The sequence below is a fragment of the Abramis brama genome (genome assembly GCF_963993115.1).
Source record: "Abramis brama genome assembly, chromosome: 4".
Lineage (NCBI taxonomy): Eukaryota > Metazoa > Chordata > Actinopteri > Cypriniformes > Leuciscidae > Abramis > Abramis brama.
This window is the reverse complement of record NC_139966.1, coordinates 38,072,430-38,098,561: the sequence shown is the minus strand read 5'-3', so window position 1 is coordinate 38,098,561 and position 26,132 is coordinate 38,072,430. Positions and strand designations below refer to the sequence as shown.

General features: G+C 37.0%; 2 protein-coding genes across 9 annotated transcripts in view; both read left to right on the top strand.

Moving 5' to 3' along the window:
* Nucleotides 1-466: 466 nt before the first annotated feature.
* LOC311081221 (peroxisomal succinyl-coenzyme A thioesterase-like) lies at nt 467-9,343 on the top strand. 7 transcript variants are annotated; one of them, XM_084111647.1, is made up of 12 exons: nt 467-607; nt 1,216-1,321; nt 2,052-2,254; nt 3,002-3,101; nt 3,377-3,567; nt 5,759-5,922; nt 6,091-6,210; nt 6,299-6,381; nt 6,755-6,848; nt 6,963-7,043; nt 8,368-8,509; nt 8,617-9,343. In XM_084111647.1, exons 2-12 carry the CDS (start codon nt 1,305-1,307, stop codon nt 8,742-8,744), a joined length of 1,323 nt encoding a protein of 440 aa, XP_083967773.1. In that variant the 5' UTR covers nt 467-607; nt 1,216-1,304; the 3' UTR covers nt 8,745-9,343. The 7 variants fall into 7 exon arrangements, with proteins under 7 accessions (XP_083967773.1, XP_083967774.1, XP_083967772.1 ...); XM_084111648.1 differs by having other exon boundaries at nt 485-584; XM_084111646.1 differs by having other exon boundaries at nt 485-584; nt 1,216-1,360.
* A 583-nt stretch (nt 9,344-9,926) lies between these two features.
* lamb1b (laminin, beta 1b) overlaps nt 9,927-26,132 on the top strand; it is a 34,564-nt gene continuing 18,358 nt past the window's right edge. Inside the window, exons 1-23 of one of the 2 annotated variants that reach the window (XM_084110636.1) lie at nt 9,927-10,156; nt 11,130-11,302; nt 13,002-13,137; nt 15,900-15,973; nt 16,241-16,429; nt 16,917-16,980; nt 18,653-18,852; nt 18,940-19,060; nt 19,297-19,485; nt 19,917-20,093; nt 20,232-20,344; nt 20,421-20,500; nt 20,631-20,766; nt 21,669-21,827; nt 21,916-22,037; nt 22,120-22,240; nt 22,546-22,735; nt 23,485-23,628; nt 23,730-23,961; nt 24,090-24,244; nt 24,336-24,560; nt 24,915-25,129; nt 25,215-25,311. In XM_084110636.1, the coding sequence (XP_083966762.1) occupies nt 10,123-10,156; nt 11,130-11,302; nt 13,002-13,137; nt 15,900-15,973; nt 16,241-16,429; nt 16,917-16,980; nt 18,653-18,852; nt 18,940-19,060; nt 19,297-19,485; nt 19,917-20,093; nt 20,232-20,344; nt 20,421-20,500; nt 20,631-20,766; nt 21,669-21,827; nt 21,916-22,037; nt 22,120-22,240; nt 22,546-22,735; nt 23,485-23,628; nt 23,730-23,961; nt 24,090-24,244; nt 24,336-24,560; nt 24,915-25,129; nt 25,215-25,311 (3,346 nt within the window). In that variant the 5' untranslated portion in view covers nt 9,927-10,122. The remainder of the gene's footprint in view (nt 10,157-11,129; nt 11,303-13,001; nt 13,138-15,899; nt 15,974-16,240; nt 16,430-16,916; nt 16,981-18,652; nt 18,853-18,939; nt 19,061-19,296; nt 19,486-19,916; nt 20,094-20,231; nt 20,345-20,420; nt 20,501-20,630; nt 20,767-21,668; nt 21,828-21,915; nt 22,038-22,119; nt 22,241-22,545; nt 22,736-23,484; nt 23,629-23,729; nt 23,962-24,089; nt 24,245-24,335; nt 24,561-24,914; nt 25,130-25,214; nt 25,312-26,132) is intronic. The other variant, XM_084110637.1, reaches the window with a different exon arrangement.

The following is a 26,132-nucleotide window of genomic DNA, read 5'->3' as shown; positions in this document are numbered from 1 at the left end:
GACGGATGTAGATGCAAACAAATGTCTTTCTTTATTACTTGTGCTCCATTAAATATGGTCTCAAAACTTCTTGTTGCCTTTCCTTGTTCAAACGTACACACAAAACCATACCTTGTAAACACTGCATAGCACCTTGCATGCTAGGTACTCAAAAGCCTTTTCCTACTCAAAAACTGCGTGCTTCCCAATTATACTATGTCACAGCGCCTCTCAGTGGACAACAAAAACTTTGCAATAGAACAAATGTCTCCTACATAAATTACCCTTTATCCCAGATTTTTGCTGCTTTAAAAAAAATAAATAAATAAAGATAACTTAAGCTTACCTAGTAGCTATCAAACATGAAATATTCTTTAAGCAATTAATTTTTATACATTACATTTTTTTTAAAGTCGTGAACCCAAGTCTTTTGTCCACCTGCACTGCACAATACCTTTCCCAAGCAAGCACTACTCAAACAAAAAATAGCACAATTGAGCGGGTACACGCCCAATCTGGCATCCCTGCAGTTGCGTGAAGCAGCTTTTGCATCAACACTGAACGGAAACAGAAAAACTGGACTGGTACAGGAATAACTGTTACACGTGAGTGGAATGGCATTCTTGTGGTATGTAACTGGACGTTTCATGTTGTCATTAAATAGCCTGCAGATTATTCCAATGATAGGCTATAAACGTGTTTCCTTTATTGTCACAATGTGTTGGTGGAGCTGGTTGCAGTTATAGGGATGTGTCTCCCATGCTAACTTACGATTGTAGAATTTATCTAAGTAAAAAGTAGCAAAATAGAAAATATACGCCCTCTAAAAGTTGTAAACGACCTTTGCTGGTGTAAGCGGCTAAGCGCAGAAACATCTGTGTCAAAGGTAACATTTCGTCATCAGCATTAGCCCACGAGCTGCTCTCACTCAACCGGGGATTTGGACGAAAGTCTGATAACTAAGTTCGATAGATCATATATATACCATCTATATTCGTATTGTTAACACGTATTTTCCTTGAGGTAAGATTTCAATCATTTGGATTAAACCACTTCCGGGTGGGTCTCACTAAAACACCACCGAGCACAACTTCAGATCATGTAGCATGCCACAATATGTGATGGTGTGAACTGTGGATTTCCTTTGTGGTAACTTAACATGTTGTGAAGTTTTCGGGTAAAGACCATCGCTGCCATTTGTCATGTTGTTTTGTATGTTGTTTATGTTTATTTCAGACATTATTTTTGTACTTACGCTGTTCGGATCATCTGAAACCCATCACAGAAGAAACACCTGATCTGATCTTATCGGACTATACGGTATCATGTTGGCACCTGTTAGGTACAGACATTTCATCAGGAAAAACCATAAATCAACGTGGTACCTCCTTTTTGCCAATTTTTTTTTTTTTTTCAAAGACAGTTGTGGCTAATAACAAGTAACAAGAGTTTATTAACAGCTCATGGCATATGCAATATTGCTGTGGGAAATATAAAATTACCATGACGTGGTGAGCTACCAAAGTTAAAATAATTTACTTACTTTAACATTATTCCAATTAAAAAAAAAAAAAAAATTGTAATCAAGTGAGACATTGAATTTTTCCTTTCCATGACACTAAATGGTGACTGAATATGTTAAGTTTAAAAACGATGGAAAAGCACCACAGAGCTATTATAAAAGTGGTCAGGACATTAAAAGCAGTGAGAAGAAACAGATCTCTTTTAAATATGCACACACACACTCAATAAAGATCTGCGACACACACACATGCACTAATGATTAATGACTAGGCTAAACATTGGGCACTAAAGTTACTTTGAGATGCAGCTGCTCAAATGTGCTGCAGTGTTTTTGTACTGCTTTTACTTGATATTTATTTAATGATTATGAGTATTGCTCTTATTTAGTTTTTCTTATTTAATTACAGGGAGAAGCCAAAAAGAGTTTCATTGTACCTGTGTATAATGACAATATAGATTATTCCATTCTATTCTACACAACAATGCAGTTTAATAGAATACATTACATTGTTCAGACACTTTTCAATGTCTCATTTAATTCTGTTTAGGACTGTGGTCACTGATAAAGGGACATGTCCACTGCTCTCTGTCCAGCCCAGTCGAGGGCTGGTGGACGAGAAGTTTCAGATTGTCATAATGAATTTACTGCCAAATCAAGTGGTGACGATATACTGTCTACATCAATCAGACGACAAGGACTTCTGGCAGGCGTTTGGACACTACATCAGTGATGAAGACGGAATAGTGACAGGTGCGTGGGACAGTCCATTGCATGACCCCTAGAAAAGTTACCACAGTAAACCGAGTCCTTACCAACATGCACTACCATACAAAAGTTAGGGGTTGGTGAGATTTTTTTGAAGAAGACTATTAAGGGTACTAAGTCTTAATTTACAGTGCTATGCATAAGTTTAGACACCCATGCTAAAGTTGACTAAAAAGAGGAATAAAAAAATCATCTTTTGGAAATTGAACTTAATGCCTTAATTAAAAAAAATAGGAAAAATCCAACCTTTAAGGACACCAATTTTCTTTGTGAATGAATAATGTATCGTAAATAAATAAATGTTCTTCCTTAAAATACAGGGTGCAGTTACTTCATGGATCCAGGATACTATGCATCCTGATAAAGTTCCCTTGGCCTTTGGAATTAAAATAGCCCCACATCATCACATAGCCTTCACCATACCTAGAGATTGGAATGGAGTACTTTCCATAAGATCATCTCTCAATGCAAATCAAACCAGCTATTAGGCTAACTGAAATAAAACCATGCCAATCTCTAGGTACCTTGGATGATGATAAATAACCTTCTTTGTCCAACTAAAGACAATATGAAGCTAGTTTTAGCTGGATTTTTTGCTGGTCATAAACATGTACAATCATGGAATTCACAAACTTATCTATTTGCAGAGTAAAAAAGTATCTAGACAATAATAACATAAAACATTGTTGCAGTGTGCATTTATGACATGATGTGTATCTTGTTGAAATGTAGTGGCAAAAGATAAAAGTTTGGGAGGCACCTATGAAGGCACAGAGCAGATGGGATTGATATGGAGCATGAGACCTGTGCCAGGAAGTCGATCTGGACTCAGGTAACCCCTAAACCTACCCTACACCCTAATCTGGTTTGGGGAAAAAAAATCACACGTCCACTACGCATTGGATTTAATCCAGTATTTCATCGCGATACAGTTTGCATTGAGGACATATTGGACTTAGACTAGCAAAATCTCAATGTGTGGTTATTGCTGTTTCTCTGTTCTTTTTCTGTCAACTGAATCAAAAATTGTGAAATGTTAGTCTTATTTAAAGTTATAACTTTCTCATGTATTCTATTAACCTTTCCTTCCATTCCCTTTCATTCAAGGTTGCGTAAGACAAATGTTCTTACACCGATGGTGATTCACATTTCGGTATACAGTGGGCATCTATCTGAAGGATTTAGCGAGAAAACACCCCTGGCGACGAGTATCACAGAACGCTGGTACGTTGCACCAGGTGTTCAGAGGGTGAACGTCAGGGAGAAAGGAGTACGAGGAACTTTATTTCTTCCTCCAGGTATACACAAAATGATGAACTGCTCATTATAGATTAAAAATACAATTCAGACATACAGTGATTTAAAGGGATACTCCACTTTAAAATGAAAATTCTGTCATCATATACTCACCCTCATGTTGTTTCAAACCTGTATGAATTTCTTTCTTCTGCTGAACAGAAAGGAAGATATTTAGAAGAATGTCAGTAACCAGACAGTTTCTGGTCTCATTGACTTCCATAGTAGGAAAAAAATATACTATGGAAGTCAATGAGACCAGAAATTGTCTGGTTACTGATATTCTTCTAAATATCTTCCTTTATGTTCAGCAGAAGAAAGAAATTCATAAAGGATTGAAACAACATTTTCATTTTAAAGTGGAGTATCCCTTTAAATACACCTTTTCTATGATACCAAGCAGATTTCTGCACGGGTTTTTTTTTTTTTATAAACCCGCACCCACTGTAATTAACAGAACACCCGACCCAATATCCGACAGAAACACTAATTTTATGTAAACAAATAATTTTCTCATGTAGCCTAACACAAGCAAGAAAACCAACATTAGGCATTCTGAGCCGATGCAATTAATAAAACATTGCATTAAACAACACAAGTAAAATAATAGAACGAAGAATGTTTTAGTAGGCTATTTAACTGTAAGCTTAAAGCTAGTAATATTTAGTAGGGCTGTTTTCGACTAAGGATTTTCATAGTCGAATCTGATTCGTTAGATTTTGCCGTAGTCGACTGATAGTCGAACCTTTTTTTTTTTTAGATAGCAGCTAGATTTTTTCCATTTCAAACAAAAGAGCTAAAAAAAAACTAAAAGAAAAACATGGTGTGTAACAAATACCTTTTATTCATTTAAAGCCAGATGAACAAAACATATCACACATATATCATAACATTTCATAAACATGAGGAGCAATATGAGAGAGAAATTTGGTGATCGTTGTTTAGGTAGCATTAAACCACGTAAAGCTTTTTCACGCCCATGAGAACCGTGTGGAGTCAACTCACAGCCGCTCCGCTGCCCTGCTGAAAATGTGAAGCAGAAACGCTTAATATCAGATAACGTCCATAATAATTGGACTCTGGGTTCGATTTTTTTGACCATTTTCAGTGGTTATGAGGAGCAATATGAGAGGGAAATTTGGTAATCATTGTTTAGGTACATTAAACCACGTAAAGCTTTTTTCACGTTAGGACTTAGCCTATATATAAAGCCCATGAGAACCATGTGAAGTCAACCCACAGCCGCTCCGCAGCCCTGCTGAAAATGTGAAGCAGATTTTTGAATACATTTTTATTTATTTACATTAGTAAGCTACAGGACATCGTCTTTCAAAACATGACCTGCGCGAAAGCGGAAAATATTTTTTTGTACCCAGCCCTTCTGAAAATGCGAATGCGTCTCTGTCCCCAGCACATTTCAAACCAAACTGACGCCCATGTATTCGACTATGAGGTTCATAGTCGAATCAGACCTCTCCGAATCGAATCGTCGAATCCTCGACTATTAGAAGTCAGCCCTAATATTTAGTAGATTCACTCAGCATGTAACGTGGTTGTCTCTTCTGAAACTCAAAACCAGCACCAAAAATAGGCTAAAACTTTTATTCAGATTGTGAATATATTAAATACATAAAGCGAGCAAAGCGCGCTCCCTTTAATATAATCACTATAGCTTTCAATCAGATGCATCGCGATTGACTACAATGCTCAGCGCTGCAAATAATGCTGTAATTAGTAGCCTTTAACAGTCTCTTCAGACACGTAAATATTATTCCACCCGTTACAGGTTTATTCATTTCTGAATTAACATTTATTTGCAGGGCGCAAAGTCACAAAAATGTCAGGGTGATACAATTGCCAACTTACACTCAAGGTGTAAGGAAAATATGTATTACATTTTACTTGATAGTTGAAATGAAAATGTTCTATTTTTTTCTTATTGTGAACTATTCAACGGTATAATTTCTTTTATTTTTTCGACCTTGTGATTAATTAAAATATCATGACTTGATATTCCAGTGAAATGGTGACTGACAATCAACTGCAGTCTTGTATTTAGATCTGCCTCCATCCAATTAGTAACCGATGTATAGAACCAGGTAAATATGGGCAATATGGAAGAAAAGATCTGTCGCTGCTTTCTTTTAATCACAACTTTAAAATGAAATTGCTTATAAATAACTTGTTTTTTAGGCCCTGGGCCGTACCCAGGAGTGCTGGACCTTTGGGGAGGAGGTGGTGGTTTGGTCGAGTATCGTTCTGCCCTGCTTGCATCTCATGGCTTTGCATCCATGGCACTTGAGTACCTCGCTCCAGAAGAGCTGAAAACAGTTGATGTTGATGTGTCGTACTTTGAGGTATTTCAGAACTTTTGACAGTCTCCTAATGTGGACCAAATTTGACATGGCATCCTTGCTGATCTGCAATTGTCATCTGACTTTGTCATTTAATTTGTTCCCCGTGCATTGCGTTTTTTTCCAGATTAACTCTGTCCCACTTACTTTGTATATATATTATTCCTGTAGAAAGCATACCAGATTTTGCAAAATCATCCAAAGGTACAGAAGGACAATCTGGCAATGCTTGGGCTATCTTTTGGAAGTGCCGTCACATTCAGTATGGCGGCCTACTCTAAAATCATCAAGGTTCGCTTGACCTGCATACACGAATGTACAGTTATCTACATTTTAAATGCAGCTTTTTATTATTTAATATCCTTTTACTGTCTTGTAGCCCCAGTGCTGTGTGTGTATCAGTGGAAGTCATGTGATTCCTATTGATAAATCTCTTTTTGCAGTCTTTGAGGAGATAAAAAAGTGAGTGGATTAAACATTAATTCATAACCTGACTGAGACTCATCTAATGCAATAGTAATAGCAATCGTAGTAATATATTCTTTATTTCTCTCCATATTTAATTATATTGTGAATAAAAAAAAGTCAGGAACTGGCAAGGGATTTCCTAATGGAGCTGATTGAAATACAAACAAAACACATAACTTATATTAAAAAAAACAAAACATTTTGGAATTTACTGAATGTGGATATTTGACCTTTTCTGCACACAATTAATGTTGTCTTCCTGTCAAGCTAATTTAACAAGTGCCAGAGGACCATAAAAAGCCCGGTCATGTCCTACAGTCTGGGAAATATAATTGGATGTTTCAGTAACAAATGACGTTCATTGCAGGCATGCGAATAAGGTACGTATGAATGAGGAGAACCAGGTAATACAGAGAGACATCATCTTGCCGATTCCCTCAGACCCGGCTCTCAAAGTAGACGTGAGAATGACTTCGACATTTCTTTGTTCATATATACAGTTTGTTTGCATATAATTATTATAATTACTATTATTTGTAATGCAAGTTCTCTATTTTTTTTTAAAATGCACATAGGTTGGGAGAATAAAGTGTCCTCTTCTGTTGGTGAATGGTGGTGATGATCAGAACTGGGCTTCTGTTGAATCTGCTGCAGATGTGAGTTATATATATTTCATTTTGTCCAAACATGATTACCTCAAAAGGACAGCTAATGTAAGACAATATTAACAATAGACAATGAGACAATATTAAAGGAATGGTTACCCCAAAATGAAGATTCCTTTCATAGTTTTTTTCTCCTTGTTTTTTCTCTCTCTATAACAGTGTTATTGATTACTAAAAGCTACAAACAAATATTTAACTATATAACTGTTTACTAAATATTAAACTGTATTAGTAACTAACTATATATTAAAAGATGAAATAAAATGTAAATATTAGATAATAAACTTACTTCAATAAAAACGAGAAATTTTGCCGTGACTACTAACTGAAATAAAATAAGTTGAAGTTGAAGTACTAAAATTACTAAAACTAATAAAAAAACGAATTACAATGATAAGCTGAAATATATAAAAACTGAATGCATATATACTTGCATATTAAAGGTGCTCTAAGCGATGTTGGGTGACGTCACTTCTTGTTGACGTTCAAAGTATTGTCGAACAAAACGGAGGCTAGCTCGACCCTCCCTCCTCCTCATCCCGTCCCCTCCCCCTCCCTTCCGTGCTTCCTGAAACAGTCATGAACCATTTAGAAAAACCAAACTGGATTTACACACCTGTTCAGCAAAAACAGAGCGACCTCTGTTTGTCGGATTGGAAGCGGCGGAGTTCTCGCCACCTTTTGAACGCTTTTCTGATGTAAATTCGGGACTTTGCGCGTTCCTTCTCCTTTTCCCTCTTCTTTGTTATTTGTTCATCGGAACGTCGTCTCTTTGGTAATGTGACGGCCATATCAAAATTATCAAGAATATACATTTTTAACGTTAGTCGTTGTCGTTGTCTAGGACATCTCTCCTCTAGCTAACTTCCCTCTTCATGCCTCTCTCTCCTCCCCTCCCCACATCCCCCTTCATGTGCACGCGCACTAACCCCCCAACCCCCACCCCCAAATCATTCTTGTCGGTTATTGGCTGGAACACTGTTTGTTATGTTTCGTGGTCCAGGCTGGGCCAGTTTGTTTTTCTTGCCGTTTGTGGAGCCTGGGCTGTCTACAGAGACCACGTTTTTTACAGTGTGTTCAGGGGACAGGCAGCTAGCGGATAGTGAGGAGATGTTTGCGGTATGTGACAAAAAATGTTTTGGCCTAAAAAACGCGTGACATTGCTTAGAGCACCTTTTAACTTGCGTTGTAGCTTACGATTCAATAGCTGTCATCTTACAGTCTATATACGCTGTACACGCCGTGTAATGTTCTCATCTATGATTCAAATGGTTTGATGTGAATTGGGTCCTTGATTTGGACCTTTTATACCCAGATGGAGATGATGATGGAGAAAGCAGGAAATCGGCACTTGTTGACAGTCCTGACATATCCTGATGCGGGTCATCTGATCGAACCTCCGTACTCGCCTCACTTCCGAGCAACTAACTTCATGCTGCAAGAAATGAAGGAGAAAAGTAAGCAACATTTTTTCATATAGAATCAACATATTTAGAACTTTTTTTAAATGTGTCATTTGTTTGAATATAGATCTGAATGTAAGTTGTTGTTATTGTTGCTGCAGTTGTCATGCTGTGGGGTGGACAGACCAAACCGCACGCTTACGCACAAGAGGACGCATGGAACAAGATATTAGCATTTCTGCGGCAGCACCTCTGCTTCAGCTCAAACTTTGCAAAGGCCAAACTGTAGTTCTGTCATTTACAACATTGATTGCCAGCACTTGTTGTTACATTTTGCTTTGGTATCTGTATTAAACAAAAGTGGACAACAAAGTAATACCTTTAATGTAATACATTTGTTGCAGAAATTATACATAATTCATTAATGATGTTTGCAATAAAAGGGGATTATAAATATAGCACCATTACATAGTTTTGATAACACTAAATAAAGGAATTACAAACACAGTTTAGGTTTTTTGGGAAAGATTTCTCGGCACACTAAATACCAGTGATCACACTATATTTTCTTCATTTTGTACCTCTCTCTAAACAGGCGTTTAGATGATTTCATTGTTTCATTTTATTTCGTTTAACTTTGTAACTTTGTTTCTTTTGATTAAAAAGAATGATTTCTATTTTCTAAAGTGAATGTCATTATTATTACATAATTATGATGGTCAGTATTTAAAACAAAAGAATTGATGCAAAAGCCTTAAGGTTTTAAAATATTTTAGTGATTCTGTAACTAGGCCTACTTGAAGTAAAAAAAAAACTTTACATAATTTTTTCATGGATCAGTTGTGGATTAATAAATATGTTGTATTAAAATCATTTTCATTTAACAAGTTTGAAAGAGTGCAGTGTTTGTGTGTTTTTTTTTCTCTCCATAAAATTCAGAGATGTCACTACTATAACATTGGCTTTGGTGGTACTGACAATATGAAATGGTAATGTAAAATGTGTAAAATATATATATATTTTTTTTAACTGTCTAAAAAGCAGAGCAACAAATAATTGTAATGTGTATTTGAAATTATTTTAAGTTTTACAATTTTAAGTAATTTAAAATTTGTTCAGTTTTTAAAGATGTGTGCTGACTTTTTTTTTTTTTTAACAGTAAAACATAGACATAACAATGTAACGACTTATTTGCTAATAAGTAGTTTTACTGTATTAACATTAGGCTACCTAACGTCGCTATTTTAGCTAAGAGATTTTATGGTTGTGATTTTTTGGACAAAAAGACTGATAATTAATGTTACATATGCCAAATAGGAGCCCACTTTTAAGAATTGTGTGAAAAGCATAGCCTAAAAGTTTAAATGTTCTCCTGTTTGTTGTTTGGAACCGCGCCTATGATGCCAAAAAAAATGCTGCTCGCGCCTTAAGATTCACGTTTATCCCAAGACATTCTGTCCCCAAATGCATTATTGGTAGGCAGCTCACAATGTTTTGAGACACGCCAGTGTGTTTGGCGTTATACTGGGTTTGTAGCAGCAGCACTACTCGCGTAAATCAGCGTTGTTTAATATCATGGGCGGGAGCTTCGCTTCTCCCACGCTACACACACTCACACACAGTTATTCCAACACTCTGGAAAACACTGCTGGAGAACAAGAGCAACAATGTGGACTTTCCAGATTACAGCTCTTACGATATGTAAGTTTTGTTTATCAGTATTCTTCCATAAATACAACTGCCACTGGTTTTCATTTGATACAGCTTATGTTTGACTAAGAGTTTGATGGTGTCCATGATTTATTATTGTTTTTAACATTACCAGATGTTTTGGATTTTGGGTTCTGTAAGGTACCATGGAGTAGCCTACAGAGTTGTTTACGGTGCTTAAAAGTTCTTAACAGGATTCAAAACAAATTTTAGTTCTAACCTGAAACTTTATCTCACACATTATTTCTATTTTTTCATTTCTAGTATAAAAGTAGGGAAATAAAGGTCCAGTATGCAATATTTGTAAAGTGTATGGTCCAAAATCAGCAATTCAATGTAAACTTGTTTAGGTTTGGTGTTGCATAGTGGCAAGTTTGATGTCTTCAAGTTTTCAAACTATTTATAGTTCTAATTTGAAACTTTGTTTTTCTTATTATTTCTAATTTTAAGTATAAAAGTTGAGGAAGAATGGTTCAGTATGCAGTATTTGTGAAATTTTATTTGGTCCAAAACCAGCATCCATTATATAGTGTCAGGTTTAGTGTTTAAAGGTTTATGTGCATCTCTTCCGGTTTTCTGCATGCCACATTTAACTCTCCATCAGGTCAATAAGCGTTTCCATGTGATATTCATTTCAATAATTAGGAACAGACTCTACTATAACCAGAAGCCAAAATGATTAACCATGCCATCTATCTATCTATCTATCTATCTATCTGTCTGTCTGTCTGTCTGTCTGTCTGTCTATCTGTCTATCTGTCTGTCTGTCTGTCTGTCTCTCTGTTTATCTATCTATCTATCTAGACTTTAATGTAAGTGACTATGTAAACTAAAAAAAAAAACACCCACAGAAATATTCACTGAGGCAATATGTGTGACAACTGACCTCAAGTCTCCCCTATAAATGAACTTTTATTGTACTGTATTTTAGCATAATGTAATAATATCTATATGATTCCCCTAGCCTTTGCTTTGCACACCCTGGCACAATTACCTGATCACAATGACAAGTGCGCAGAGGGGAGCTGTTACCCCTCTACGGGTGATTTGCTGATAGGGAGAGCACATCGGCTTACTGCTTCCTCCACCTGCGGACTGGATGGACCGGAGAAATTCTGCATCGTGAGCCATTTGCAGGTAATGCAACAAACCTACGTCATGTACTATAAAAGTCAAACATGCAAATATATCACATACCCATGATATGTTAAATTGGTTTAAACACAAAACACTGATGAAAAACAATATTTATTTATTTATTTATTTATGCACAATATAATTATAATGTGAATGTGAATAATAATGTGAAATCAAGTAACGTTTAAACTTTTCTGTAATATACAACCAGAATTTTTTATATAAATATATTTGTTTTCTTAAGTTATTTTCTCTGTCTATTGTACATGACTTATATACAAAATTGTTATTATAATAAATATAAATTATTGTATTACAATTGAAAATAATGAGAAAAACACAAAGTAAAACATCCAAACGCATTGCAGTAATGATTGTTTTGGCGTAAGGAAATCTGATTGGCATGAAATGAATGTTACAATAAATCAGTTCTAAAAATAAGTTTATTTTCTTTATAAATAATATATATATATATATATATATTATTTATATATATATATATATATATATATATATATATATATATATATATATATATATATAGTTTTTCAGTTATTTTCTCCTTGTAGTACACATGCCGTATATAACCTAAAAACATCTGTGTGATTTGATCATAATCTTTCTATATGTTGTTGGGTGGGTAACAGCATTCGGTTTGTCTTCCCACATTCACTGTCTGATGAACAATCGGATCACTGTGTGAAGAGTATGTGGTGGGAGGATGAAGGACCCTGTCAGATGTTCCAGACCCCTTTAGGCCACTGTTTTGCCCTTTTTCACTATCTGTGTGGCCATCAGAATAAAAGTCTGACTGTAAATGCCAACAAGTGATATGCTTGTTATTTGAACTATGTGTAGGCTTGATAGGATCTGGAACTCAACCGTCCAACACATCTAGCATACGCAATTTTGGTTGCTATCAAACCTTAAAATTTAGGAACTAGTTTACACAAAAAGAAAAATTCTACTCAGCTTTATGACATTACAAATCCTTATGACTTTCTTTCTTCTGGGGAGTGCAGAAGGAGATGTTTTGCCCTGGTTGCTCTTTTCCTTATAATGAAAATGTAAAGTATCCAAAGTATCATTAATTAGTCCATTCATGCACTATATTTCTTTTATAGTCATACAATATAGGTTTTTGTGAGGAAAGAACTCAAATTTAAGTAAATCTTGCCCTCTTGCCATTGATTTCAAATCTCATTTACATTCAAACTTGCAAACGGACTTAAGAGAACCAATGGCACTTGTCATAATTATGAATAATATTTCAGAGCTTCAGTGGGAGGGAATATCATCAGTATCAATATTACAGCAAATTCCAGACATGGTTGAATTACTTTAAAAACTAGAATATAGCTCATTAAATAGCAAACATATTAATTTAGACTGCTTTTATAGTGTGTTTTTGTCCGTTTTGGAGCTGTGCAGCTGTAGGAAAATTACTACTTTTTTTATTTATGTTGTTTTGCTTGACCAAGTTAGTTAGATTTAGCCTGTGTAAGTCTTGCTGTGTATACATGTGTTTATGTTGGTGAGTCATGCGCATGAGAGGGTGATAAAAACAGGTGCCCATCCAGAACATCTGGATTCCTGCTGTCCGCATGAATGTGCTTTTCATTCCGCCAACCCCCCAAAAGACTGTATATGTCTCACATGTTCCAATAACATCTGCATCTCGATCTCTGTCCATTGTCAGGACGAGAAGAAATGTTTTGAATGCGATTCCCGACGGATGTACAATGAGTTCACCTCCCCCAACAGCCATACCATTGAGAATGTGGTGACAGCCTTCACTCCCAACCGCCTCAAAACCTGGTGGCAGTCCGAGAACGGTGAGTTCTCGCACAACAATAAGAACAATCACAAATAATCTCATCGGTATTTCAGTTCTTTCTCCTACACAGATTCCTCAGATTTTCATATGTCTCTTTTAGACATTTAGAAGTGATTTCAACAATGTCTCAAACTAAGCGAAGATATTTGCATTCAAAAGTTAGATCTCATATGAAAGCAAATATTTCTCATCAAATTCTTCCAAGGCTGAGCTTAACTGAGCTTTGCTATTCACGTTTTTCTGACTGTATGCCAGCAGTTGTCTAATTTGTGTGTATTTTTATCAGGAATTTTAGGAGGAAACTCCAGAGACAAAGTTGATACTTTAAGGGATAGTTCACCCAAAAATGAAAATTCTATTCTATATCTATATAGATATTTTGAGAAATGTCTGTGTTTTTTGAACATGTAGTCAATGGTCACCAAAATTGTTTTCTTACCAACATTCTTCCAAAATATTACCATAATGTTACCAAAATGTATTCTTTTGTGTTCCAAAGAAGAAAGAAATGCATAAAGATTTGGAATGACATGAGAGTGAGTAAATGATCATTAATTTGATAAATGAAACATTAATCTCCTGAGCTATCAAGGATCAATAACTCAAATATTCTGAAAACTAATAATATACACATTTATATGTCACAATTCTCATATCATTGGTCCCAAAAGAACCTACTGTGTCTCATGGCAGGAATTTGGGTAGACAAATAGAGAGAGGAATGGAGAAAAAGGAAAAGAAAGTTCAACTGACAGGAAGTAGTGGGAATGAGAAAGTGAGAGCTGGGATGAATGTAACCGCTGGGCGTGGGAAACAGCTGGCCTGCTCTCTCCCTAGCGACTGGCTTCCACAACACTCACGCTACCAGACTCAATCCATGGGTGTGGCGTGGCATCTCTAATTCAGGGAATTTATGATATTGGATGCTTTATTTGGCATAGTGCTGCACTTTTGTTACGCCCTTGTTCCCTGTAAATGTAAAAAAGAAAATGTGATTTTTTTTTAATACCGTTTCAAGGGTGTTTGTTGTGATTTTAAATATAAAAGCACCGTGAATTCACATGAATGTTTTTTGGTCAACAGTGGCGATAGTTTATTAATGGACCACTTGTAAGTCAAGTACTTGACCACAATGTAAGTCAAGTTTGTTCGTTTTTCATGACCGTTTTCCAGTATCTGACTAATAGAATTAAACAGATTTTTTTTTTAAAATGTTTTGCTTACTGTACCTTTAAGAACATGATAAGTAGATTACCTCTGTGTATGGAGCTCTAAAGGGACATGGTAATTGAAAAAAAAATCCATATCTTCTCAGCTTTCGCAAAACTTTTGCGTTCCCTAGAGAACGTTGTGTTCGCTACCAAAATTTGTGCGTTCCCTTAGAAACTTTGCGTTCGCTTGCAAAACTGTGGGGATGGAAATTATATGAGGTGGGAGGAAATAAAATTATATAGTTTTATCCTAATATGTATATTAGGGGTGTAACAATATATTGTGTCACAATATAGCGCAACACAAAAATGCAACAATATGTATCGTGGATAGTGACAATATGTCTTGTGTATAGTTCACCCAAAAAAAAATTTCTGTGTGAGGATAAAAAATCAAGTTTACAGAGTTTTAGTGGCAGTACTAAATTAAACTGCTATATATAATGTTTAATATAATGTATAATAATGCAATGGGGGAATATTTGTGGGTCCTGATAATGCCAAATACCACCAGTAAAAAGTGGCCTACATTATTTTAAACATATCTAGTCAGTGACAGAGTGCAAGCATATTCGTCTAAAATAATTTGTATTTTCAGCTTCAGAATCATGAATATTTTTATTCTGGTGTCACCATTGTCCTGTGCATTGGGTTTCCAGCACCAAGTCCAAGCCTATTCATTTCCATCCAAAATGTAATATCAAATTTAGCATTTTATTCAGCTGTAAAGCTTTTGTTAACCTTTTATCATATGTCTTGGAGTATTGCAATAATATCATATCGTGAGTTTAGTATCGTGATATGTATCGAATCGTGACATGAGGGTATCGTTACACCCCTAATGTATATAAATGTCCATTCACCGCAGGGCCCCTTCAAGCTCCAGTTGCACTGCCCTAACGGTGGCCCTGTTTATAGTGAATTTATAACAGCCAAGGGTCCATGTAGCTTACACTGAATGAGAAATGAATGTTGCGACTGTTAAAAATGCGCTTGCTATATATATACAGTGTGCCCAGTATGCGTGAAGTATGAAGGTATGAATGCAATTTGGATGTACTACAACCGCCATGTTGTCATTTTAGAATCTCGGCAGAAGTAATAGGTCCATTACATTTTGCCTGCTGTTTTATAAATACTACAAATTCTGACACTACTGATTTCATGTAATGTTTTGCACCTACAGTATACTAGTGAAACAAACATATCCCGCTACAGGAATAGTCTTTTTGGACTTGGGAGGAAGTTTTGACTACTGAAACTTACAGTATGTTTACATAAGACAGTGAACTCTTTTGTTTCAAAAGATCAAGGAAATTTCTTTTTCATTAAACAACACACCGTCTTTGATATTTTGTGTGAGGAAACTATTCGTGCCAGATTGCTTGGAGTGAACAAATATTTAATATATTACTATGCTTTTCTAAAACTGTATTAAAAATGAATACTTTTGTTGGAGCCGATAGTCTCGTGGGCAGCGCTTCAGCAAGTAGCCAGTTGTACCTCATTCATTTCTTTCCTCGCTCATTTATCCATTCCTCTCCATTAGGAGTTGAAAATGTGACCATTCAGCTGGATTTGGAGGCCGAATTCCACTTCACACACCTCATCATGACCTTTAAGGTGAGACAGACACTCTCTCTCACACACAAACACACGGAACTAGAACACAGTCTTGTGGAATGTTGAACATATGTGTAGATATGTTTGAAGTGTTTTCCTTTGAGTCCAGGGCTGCGTCTCCCAAAAGCATCGTAAAAAGATTGTAGAAACCTTTGGCACCAGTTGTGTCTACGATCTACTTCAGCTTTCTGCTTTTGGGAAACTTTTGCGGGAGTTTTTCAGTATCCGATCCTCTGTAAATGTATTTTTTTTTGCTGTTTTCCGCAGACCTTTCGGCCCGCAGCCATGCTGATTGAACGTTCTGCAGATTTTGGGCAGAGCTGGCAGGTGTACCGATACTACGCTTTCGACTGCACTGAATCCTATCCGCACATCCCTCGGGGGCCAATCAAAAATGTGGATGATGTCATTTGTGACAGCCGCTATTCTGGCATTGAGCCATCAACAGAGGGAGAGGTGTGTGATATACATTCATATAGACAAATATACATATAAAACAAAGTTCTGTCATGAAACTCTTGATGTCGCAGGCTGATAGGTGCTTAGCTCAATCTTCTCGCAATCACACCATTCTCAATAGGGCACAGCTGATTGGTTTAGCGCACTTTCAGAAACCCTCCGCCTTCCCCAGCTCCACATGTATAGATCTGCTACGGGTAATTCATGTAATTCAGCAGCAGCATGTCTTACTTGCTCACAGCAGTGTGTCATGTATGTATTGACAGTAGCAAGTCCTGTACTTGCTCTGCAGCAGCAGCAGCAATAACAGCAGCGTAGCAGATCTATTCCGCCAAGACCAAACATATCAACATTGTCACACCCATCACCATGCCAAACACTCAGAGAGTTGTCATGACAGAAGTGCTTATACATACCATTTAAACAGTATCTAGATACTTATATATACAATCCTGAGTCATTGTTCTTGTGTACTTGTGAACAGGTAATTTTTAGGGTACTTGATCCTGCATTTAAGATTCCTGACCCTTACAACCCACATATTCAAAGTAAGTAATTAGCATATCACCACAGCAAATCTCTTGACCAGTGAAAGCTTTGTGGTGCTATTTGTGTCTGCCAATTTCACTGAATATCAATTTTTTAAATGAGAATTTTATTTGAAAATTTCACACAATAATTTTTTTCCACCTCAGTCCCAAAGTACCAATGAATATGGGCTCAACCCCAATAGACATTTGGGGCCTGTATATGTCCCCTCCCCAAAATTCGTAATAGTGGTCAACAAAATAGGGGTTTTCGTTGGCCAAATTTATGTATAGACTTTAAAAAATAAAAAAAGTCCAATATTTTATTTATTAGCCCTTAGCTTACCTCTACAGTGCTATAAACTGTGCAACCCAGTGGTAAGGCAGTGGTTCCCAACCCTAGGCCTGGAGTACCCCCAACACAGCACATATTTGAGGTCTGGGAGTACTCCAGGACCAGGATTGGGAACCTCTGAGCCAAGGGGACATGGTGATGGATGAATATGAGATTGGAGGAAAAAATATATTTCAATGGTTTTGCGCTTACTTGCAAAACTTTTCAATTCCCCCAAAAAACGTTGTTTTCTCGCAAATTTTTTTTCCACCCACCTTATATTAATTCCATCACCAGTTTAGCAAAAAAGTTTTTCTCGGGAGAACTCAAAAGCATTGAAATATACATTTCCCTCCCATCTTATTATTTTCCCAATAACCATTAGGGGCCCTGTATAGACTTTATGTAGCCCCGCCCCTTTTCAGCACTGCGCTCATTGTGTTCTGTCTTCAGGCTTGTATTTCCACAGCATGAAGGGAAGATCTTACGGATTTATGAATAAACCACTCATTTTAAAATCTTCCCGGTCTACTGACATTTGTAATGACATCCGCTCCAAACATTACAATTCTCATGATAACTTTTCGTTAACTCTACAATAAGTATATCCACTTTACCAGCTAATTACTCTTCAACAGCGATGTCATAGAAATATACAGGGTCAAGTTCAAAGACAAAATTCTAAAGATGGTCTATAGAACAATAAATTGGTATATTTCATTCACATAATTTAATTTAAATAGGCAACTGACTAAATTTGGTTTTGCAGCAAAAAACAGCTAAATTGCTGTTTTTCAATGTGCTTTGCTTTCTAGAAATAAACACTACACTATAAATGTTCCTGTAACAAACTTGAACTATTGAGCTTATCTAGGCTAAAATAAGTATAAACATAATGAAAAACTGGGGAAAATGACATAACAGGGTTGTACACAGGGTCAAAGTCAAAGAAAAAAAATACTGCATTTTTCAGGAAAACACATTAAGCATTTTATATAAAACTAAAACTAAAAACTAAATTTTTAATACCAGGAACATTTTGGTAGATTTTCTAACCCATTCAAATTTAATAGTGATGTATGGACTGGTTTTCAACTGAAAAGCACATTTCAAAATGAAATTATTCATTTTATTGATTTTTTTTATTATTTTTTTTTTTTTTTGCATAACACACTAAACAGAATTAATGTAACTATATCCTGTAAATATTTTGAAGACACAAATGTGGCACAAATGGCATCATTTTCTGAGAATGACTGACTGTCAATCAAGTTGGAAATTTAGAGAAAAATAACTGTTGTCTTTGAGTATGTGTATATTTGTTTTTGTCTGACTACTGAAATACCTTTGTTCATACAGACTTAATGAAGATCACAAATCTCCGCATACGGATGGAAAAGTTGCACACTCTAGGTGATAATCAGTTTGATGACCGAGAGGAAGTGAGAGAGACATATTATTATGCTCTCTATGACATGGTTGTCCGTGGCAACTGTTTCTGCTATGGCCACGCCTCCAAGTGTGCACCAGTCGGCAATGAGGCAGGGGTTGATGGCATGGTAAGTAAACGCAACAACAACATTCACAAACCAATCACTCGCACTGCTCACCTATGTGTGTGTGTGTGTGTGTGTGTGTGTGTGCAGGTTCACGGTCATTGCATGTGTAATCACCACACTACTGGACTCAACTGTGAGGAGTGTGAGGACTTTTACCAAGATCTGCCCTGGAGACCAGCATTGGGCCGAGAGACAAACGCATGCAAGAGTATGACAAACAGCCCACAGTTAATCACAAAAGAATAATTATATCAATTATATTATATTATATTATATTATATTATATTATATTATATTATATTATATTATATTATATTATATTATATTATATTATATTATATTATATTATATTATATTATATTATATTATATTATATTATATTATTCAGAAGCCATACTGAATATTATTCACTAATCTGGTGTTTTTTCTTTCTCATTCTCTCAGAATGTGAGTGTAATCGTCACTCACATTCCTGTCACTTTGACATGGCGGTGTATCTGTCATCGGGAAACAGGAGTGGAGGAGTATGTGATGACTGTCAGCACAACACACAGGGCCAATGGTGTGAGAACTGCAAACCCTTCTTCTACAAGCACTCTCACAGAGACATCAGAGACCCCAGGATCTGCGTGCGTGAGTGTGTTTAACGCTCTCAAAATGGATACATTTAAATCTGTTCCTATGGAGAAAGGATGCTGTAAAGTGTTACTTGGAGCAATGTTACATGATAAATGAAACATGATGAATCTGTGTTTGTGTTTGGTGAACGTGATTTCACCAAGTACAGCATGTTCCTGGATTACCATATTTGTTGATCCTGGAACAACATTCCTATCAACCAATCATATTTGAGGGACATTTTTACAGTTTATATCAAGTTTAGGCTTACAATCATGGTTAGGTGCTTCTACATCAATGTTATTCACCTATCATTCCCCTCTGATATTAGGGATAACTGATGGGTAGGGTTAGGTTTAGGAGTAAGGGATAGGACTACATTTTCAGACAGGAATGTTGTTCAAGGATCAACTAAATATGTTGAGTCTTACTTGGTTTGTGTTTAGCCTGTGACTGTGACCCACATGGTTCTCTGAATGGAGGGTTATGTGACAGCGCTACGGATGTCCTAAGAGATATGATTGCTGGCCAGTGTCGCTGCAAATCTAATGTGGAGGGACAACGTTGTGACCACTGTAAAAAGGGACACTATGGCCTCAGCGACGACCCATTAGGCTGTCAGCGTGCGTAAACACACACACACATATACACACAAACAGCTTGTTTCATGTTCTTTCAAGGCTTTGACCTCTGAAAGACTTCCTGTTTTCTGGAGTCAGTGTGTATGATCATGTTTGTCTTTCTTTTGTGTGTGAACGCAGCATGCAGCTGTAATCCTCTAGGCACACTCTCCGCAGGAAGTCCCTGTGATATTCAGACAGGAAGCTGTTACTGCAAACGTCTTGTGACTGGACAAAATTGTGAGAAGTGTCTGGTAAGAGAGCATTATAAGTATGTGTGTTTTGGGTTTGTGTTTTTGTGCTTGTGCGTAACACAGTTTTCCCTTTCAGCCTCAGCACTGGGGTCTCAGTAGTGATATGGATGGCTGCAGACCATGTGACTGTGACATAGGTGGGGCTTTACATAATAAGTAAGTACCTGTATTAGATTTGTTAAAAAAATAATCCGTTATCATGTCATTTAATAAAAACATTTCTATTACAAATTAATTTATACAGGCCAACATAAATATTCTTCCATATATTTTGTTTGCTCTGTAGTTGTTCTCAGCAAACAGGGCAGTGCACTTGTAAGGAGCATATGTTTGGTAGGCGTTGTGACCAAGTGCATTCTGGGTACTACTTCGCAGCACTTGATCACTACATTTATGAAGCTGAGGATGCTTCCTTTGGACCGGTAGGTGTCACTCAGGAACACTGGCCTTCATTCATGAAACACAAGTAGAAAAAAAAATCGGTAACACTTTACAATAAGGTTCATTGCTGAACATTAGTATTAAGTAATAGTAACAAACAATGAGAAAAACATGTGTTACAGTTTTTCTTTGTTAATGTTAATGAATGAAAATACAACTGTTCGTTGTTAGTTCATGTTAGCTCAGGTTCATTAAATAATATTAACATATACAACTTTTCATTTAAATAATGTATTAGTAAATGTACAAATTAGCATTAACTAAGATTAATAAATACTTTACAAGTTTTTTCATTGTTAGTTCATGTTAACTAATGTAGTTAACGAATATTAACAAATTAAACCATATTGTAATGTGTTACCATAAACTCTTTTGTAAACATTTTAAAAATGTAAATTTTTTTTAACAATTTACATAATATTAGTCTTACAAACCTATTGAATGTGACAGTTTACATAAAAATGATTTTGTGAACAAACAGCATGTGAAAGTTTACTAAAGACTGCTCGTACAGAGAAACTAAATGTGATTAATGTGACTAAATTTACATAAGAATGGTTTTACGAGCTAACTGAATGTGAAATTTAACAAGAATAGTCTTATAAAGAAATAACGTGCAAAAATGTACTTACTTAGATAATTTACATAAAAAGGGTTTTGTACTAATTGAACCATGAACAAATTAAGGACAACAATTTATGTCATTTGCTTTTATGAAAAAACTGAATAAGAAAATGTATCTAAAAATAGTTTTAACAAAGATATACACAGAAATTTGCTTTGCTCATTCTGCTGTTCTGATTCTGATGAGTGTTTAAGTTCTTCACGGTAACATGTAACAGAACCTTACGTGTAAATGCGAGTATTTATTGATTGTATGCAGGCAGTACACGTGGTTCAAAGACCATTACCTCTGGATCGTAAACCCACCTGGACGGGTACAGGATTTGTCAATGTACCAGAGGGTGAAACACTGAGATTCAACATTTACAATTTACCACGATCTATGGAATACAACTTAATGATCCGCTATGAACCACTGGTAATGAACACACCTACAATATTCAATTTATAACTTACATGCATGTTCACAAACAAGCAAGCACATGTGTTTAATGCATTTATTGTAGTTGCCAGATGAATGGGAGCAGGTTGTAGTAAACATAGAGCGGCCCAGAGCCAGTTACCAAACAGCACACTGCACTTCTGCATACAATGATGAACAGACCATCTCACTGCACCCTGGATCCAGGTAAGGTTGCATTAGCGTGTGTGCAGTGTTTTGTTTTGTGTATTGTGTACTTGACTCCTGATTGTGTGTTTGTGTGTTTCAGATATGTAGTTCTGCCTAGTTCAGTGTGTTTGGAGAAGGGTCAGAACTACACAGTGCAAATTAGCTTCCCACAGTACTCATCATACAGCTATCACTCTTCTCCTCACACACTTGTTGATTCAGTAAGGTTATTTCATTTTCACTCGGAAATTGCAAGTACATTTCAGAAATAATTACAAAGAAACGCAAGTATGAATTAAAAATGACATTTTGTATCTTTCTAATAATGTTTTATTTACAATTTTGAATAATATATTTTTTTACAGTGCATGAATATAACATAAGCCAACTAACATTCGCAATTACAGACATATCTTCTAATGCAAATACATTTTTCCTTTAGCTCTACATTCACAACCATCAAACACAGTGGTGTGTTGCAATAATCATGCCTAATGTCTTGAACCTTTACTTCTAACCTCTGTAGATAGTGCTTCTGCCAGAGGTGCAAGACCTGGATCTATTTTGTGAGGGACCCCAGCAGCAGGAGGACTGGGAGATGTTCAAGAAATACAGATGTATGGAACGGAGCCAGAGTGTTAATAAAATCCCCTTGACGGATATTTGCAGAAACTTCATCTTCAGTGTGTCGGCACTACAACACAATGGAGCTCTGGGTGAGACAGTCAGAAGAATAACAAAATTGAGTTTTGCAAAATTTATTAAAGTCCTCCTGTGGTGAAAATCAAGCTTTTAATGTTGTTTATATGTCTATGTGGTGTTTTAATATGCTTTAAGACAAACCATGTGCAAATTCATAAGTCAACACCATTGCTGAGTATTTTCTCCTTAAAACTGCAGTGAACCAAAGACAGTCTCAAAAACACGGTTTTGAAATCGCTGGTGTTTCTGACGTCACAAACTACCTTGTAACCAATCAGGTCAACGTGTGGTCGTCAACGAGTGGATCTCTGAGCTGGTGCGAGTGAATGGAGGCGGGCCAATTTGCATATTCATAGAACCGCGTATACTAAATGAGGCAAGGGTGTCGAGTTACATTCAAGCGATTTTAAGGCATGAAGATTTTCAAGGAAAAACATATAAATATGTATATCAAATATGAGTTTTAAAGGATAAAATGATTGACTACAGGGGGACTTTAAAACTAAGCATGAAATAGTCTAATTAGCCTAAGAAGGCATTGCTTGATTAGGCAGCAAAGCTTTTGGTCGCAGTCATTATATTGCTATTTAGTTCGATGATACTGGTGGTGCAGAAATTGCACACTATAATTTTAAAAGTACATTCTTTATCATCAAAAGCAAGTGCATACTTTTTGTCCTTAGCACAAGGTTGCCAATCAAGCATATTTTAGCTGCCTGTCTGATTAAAACCCAATTGTCTCTCAATTATTTATCACTGGCAGAGTGTAAGTGTGACCCACGAGGTTCTCTGAGCACAGTGTGTGACGTTAACGGTGGGCAGTGTCAGTGTCGGCCCAATGTTTCAGGGAGGAACTGCGACGCCTGTGCCCCGGCCACCTACCAGTTTGGACCTTCGGGATGTAGACGTTAGTGAACACTACACATATGCACAACAACACAACACCAACATATCCATTTAGCATAGAATAACATTAACGCCATATCTCTCCGTTCACTTTCTCATCAGCGTGTGACTGCAACCCGCTGGGCTCTCAGAATCTTTTCTGCCACCCCACCACGGGCCAGTGTTTATGTGTGCCAGGGGCATATGGGCGCCAGTGTGGCAACTGTAAGCCCAACCACTGGGGCTTCCCTCACTGCAACCCCTGCTCCTGTAACGGGAACAGCGAACAGTGCCACCCGCTTACAGGCGAATGTCTGAACTGCAGGGATCACACCACAGGCCACAAATGTGAGAGGTAAGAGAGGATAACAGGTTTGATACATATTATTTTGCATAGGACTTCACCATGGGCTAATGTGCTCTAATTCTTGAGTAATTAAAAAATAAAAACACTTGTGTTTTTCTTGAAACCCTCTGTTCCAGGTGTGAAAGTGGTTATCACCGTAATGCATTGTTGGAGCCGTGTCGCCCTTGTATGTGCCCTAGCGGACCTGGAAGCGGAATGCAGTTCGCTGAGAGCTGTTACCAAAACCCCAACTCTTTCCAAATGGTCTGTGTCTGCAGCTCAGGCTACAAAGGTAAATGCATCAGTTGGAGAAATGAACAAAATAGAAACAATTTCTTAAATGTCTCACATAAAACACTTCTCACTCCAACTCCACGTTCTAGGACCTAAGTGTGAGGAATGTGCCTCTGGTTATCATGGTAACCCTCAGGTACCAGGAGGACGGTGCAACCCATGTCAGTGTAACGGAAATATTAACATGCAGGACCCCGAATCATGCGACACCCGCACTGGTGCCTGTCTCAAATGCCTGTTTCACACCGATGGCAATGCGTGCCAGCACTGTAGACGTGGTTACTATGGAGACGCCCGTACACAGAAGTGCAGGAGTGAGTATGCAGTGTAAACAAGCGCATTACTGCGCTCCATCTGATTGGCTGCATGTATGCGCATGCAGTGTGTATTTGTCCTTTCCTCCATTACGTCCTTTCTTCTGTGAAATACAAAAGAAGGTCTTTTTGAAGAACGTTTTTGTCCATACAATGAAAGTCAATGGGGTCCAAAACAACATTGGACTCCACTGACTTGAGATATTCTTCAAAATATTTTTGCTTGTGTTCCACTGAAGAAATTTTAATTTTCAACCTAATTGAAAGTTTAGCAACATAGTTATACACTTCATGTATGCATGTTTTTTTTCTTCAAATATCCGCAAGGCCTTTTTTGTATCGTTTTGTACTCAGGATGTATGTGCCATCTTGTGGGAAGTTCCAGGCACAGCTGTGTTGATGGCCTGTGTGAGTGTGACAGGGTTAGCGGGCAGTGCCCATGCCTGCCTGGTGTGGAGGGTCAGACCTGTGACCGTTGTGCCCCCAACACATGGAACATCAACAGTGGCAAAGGATGCCAACCTTGCCAGTGCCACCCAGACCACTCCTACAGTTCCTCCTGCGACTTGGTATAAACACAAACACCTACATTTATCACACCAAGTTCATGACAAAATCAGTCATAAATCAAGTTTAATTATCCACTTGTCTCAGCTGTCAGGTCAGTGTTCCTGTAAGGCTGGTTTTGGAGGCAGGACATGTGAGGAGTGCAGGGAACTGTTCTGGGGAAATCCTGAGGTCCAGTGCCACGGTGAGTTTGCACTGCGTCATCGAAACTGTCCCACGCCGTGGGTCATGTGAGTGGAGTCCGAATACTGCTGCACTAATATTTGTGCAACACTCCCCAGACAGCAACATAGTGTCAGCCCACATCTGGCCCACATCTGGTACTTTTGGATTCCACGTGTACCAGATGTGGGCCGGATCTGGGCCGACACCATATTGCTGTCACATTTTCATCCTCAATTTCGTGGCGCACGTGTACGTCCTAAATAGCAAAGTTTTCTTCAGAACAATGCACAAAAGTGAATGGATGGAAAAACCTAGATGAAAATAAATATCCCAAAATACGGAAAAATAAAATCCCTAAGAGCTACAACTTTCCTTTTCATTTCTATTTTGATTCTGTTTCTCAGGAAATGTTTCCTTGAACACATTAAATGGACACGATGCTTTATTCGCAAATAGATTTTCTGTGATATTGCGATAAATTAAATCTGCAACTTAAACTTTCTCATGCATTTGTTAACATGACCTGAATGCCAAGTGGAGATTTCTAACCAGACTTAACCAATTTGTCATGTACCATTTTTTATCATATTTATCAGGGGTGCCATCAATTTTGACCACGACTGTGAATACACCCATGCTAAAGTTGACTAAAAAGAGGAATAAAAAATCATATTTTGGAAATTGAACTTAATGCCTTAATTTAAAAAATTAGGAAAAATCCAACCTTTAAGGACACCAATTTTCTTTGTGAATGAATAATGTATCGTAAATAAATAAATGTTCTTCCTTAAAATACATGGTGCATAAGTGAGTACACCCCTATGTTAAATTCCCATAGAG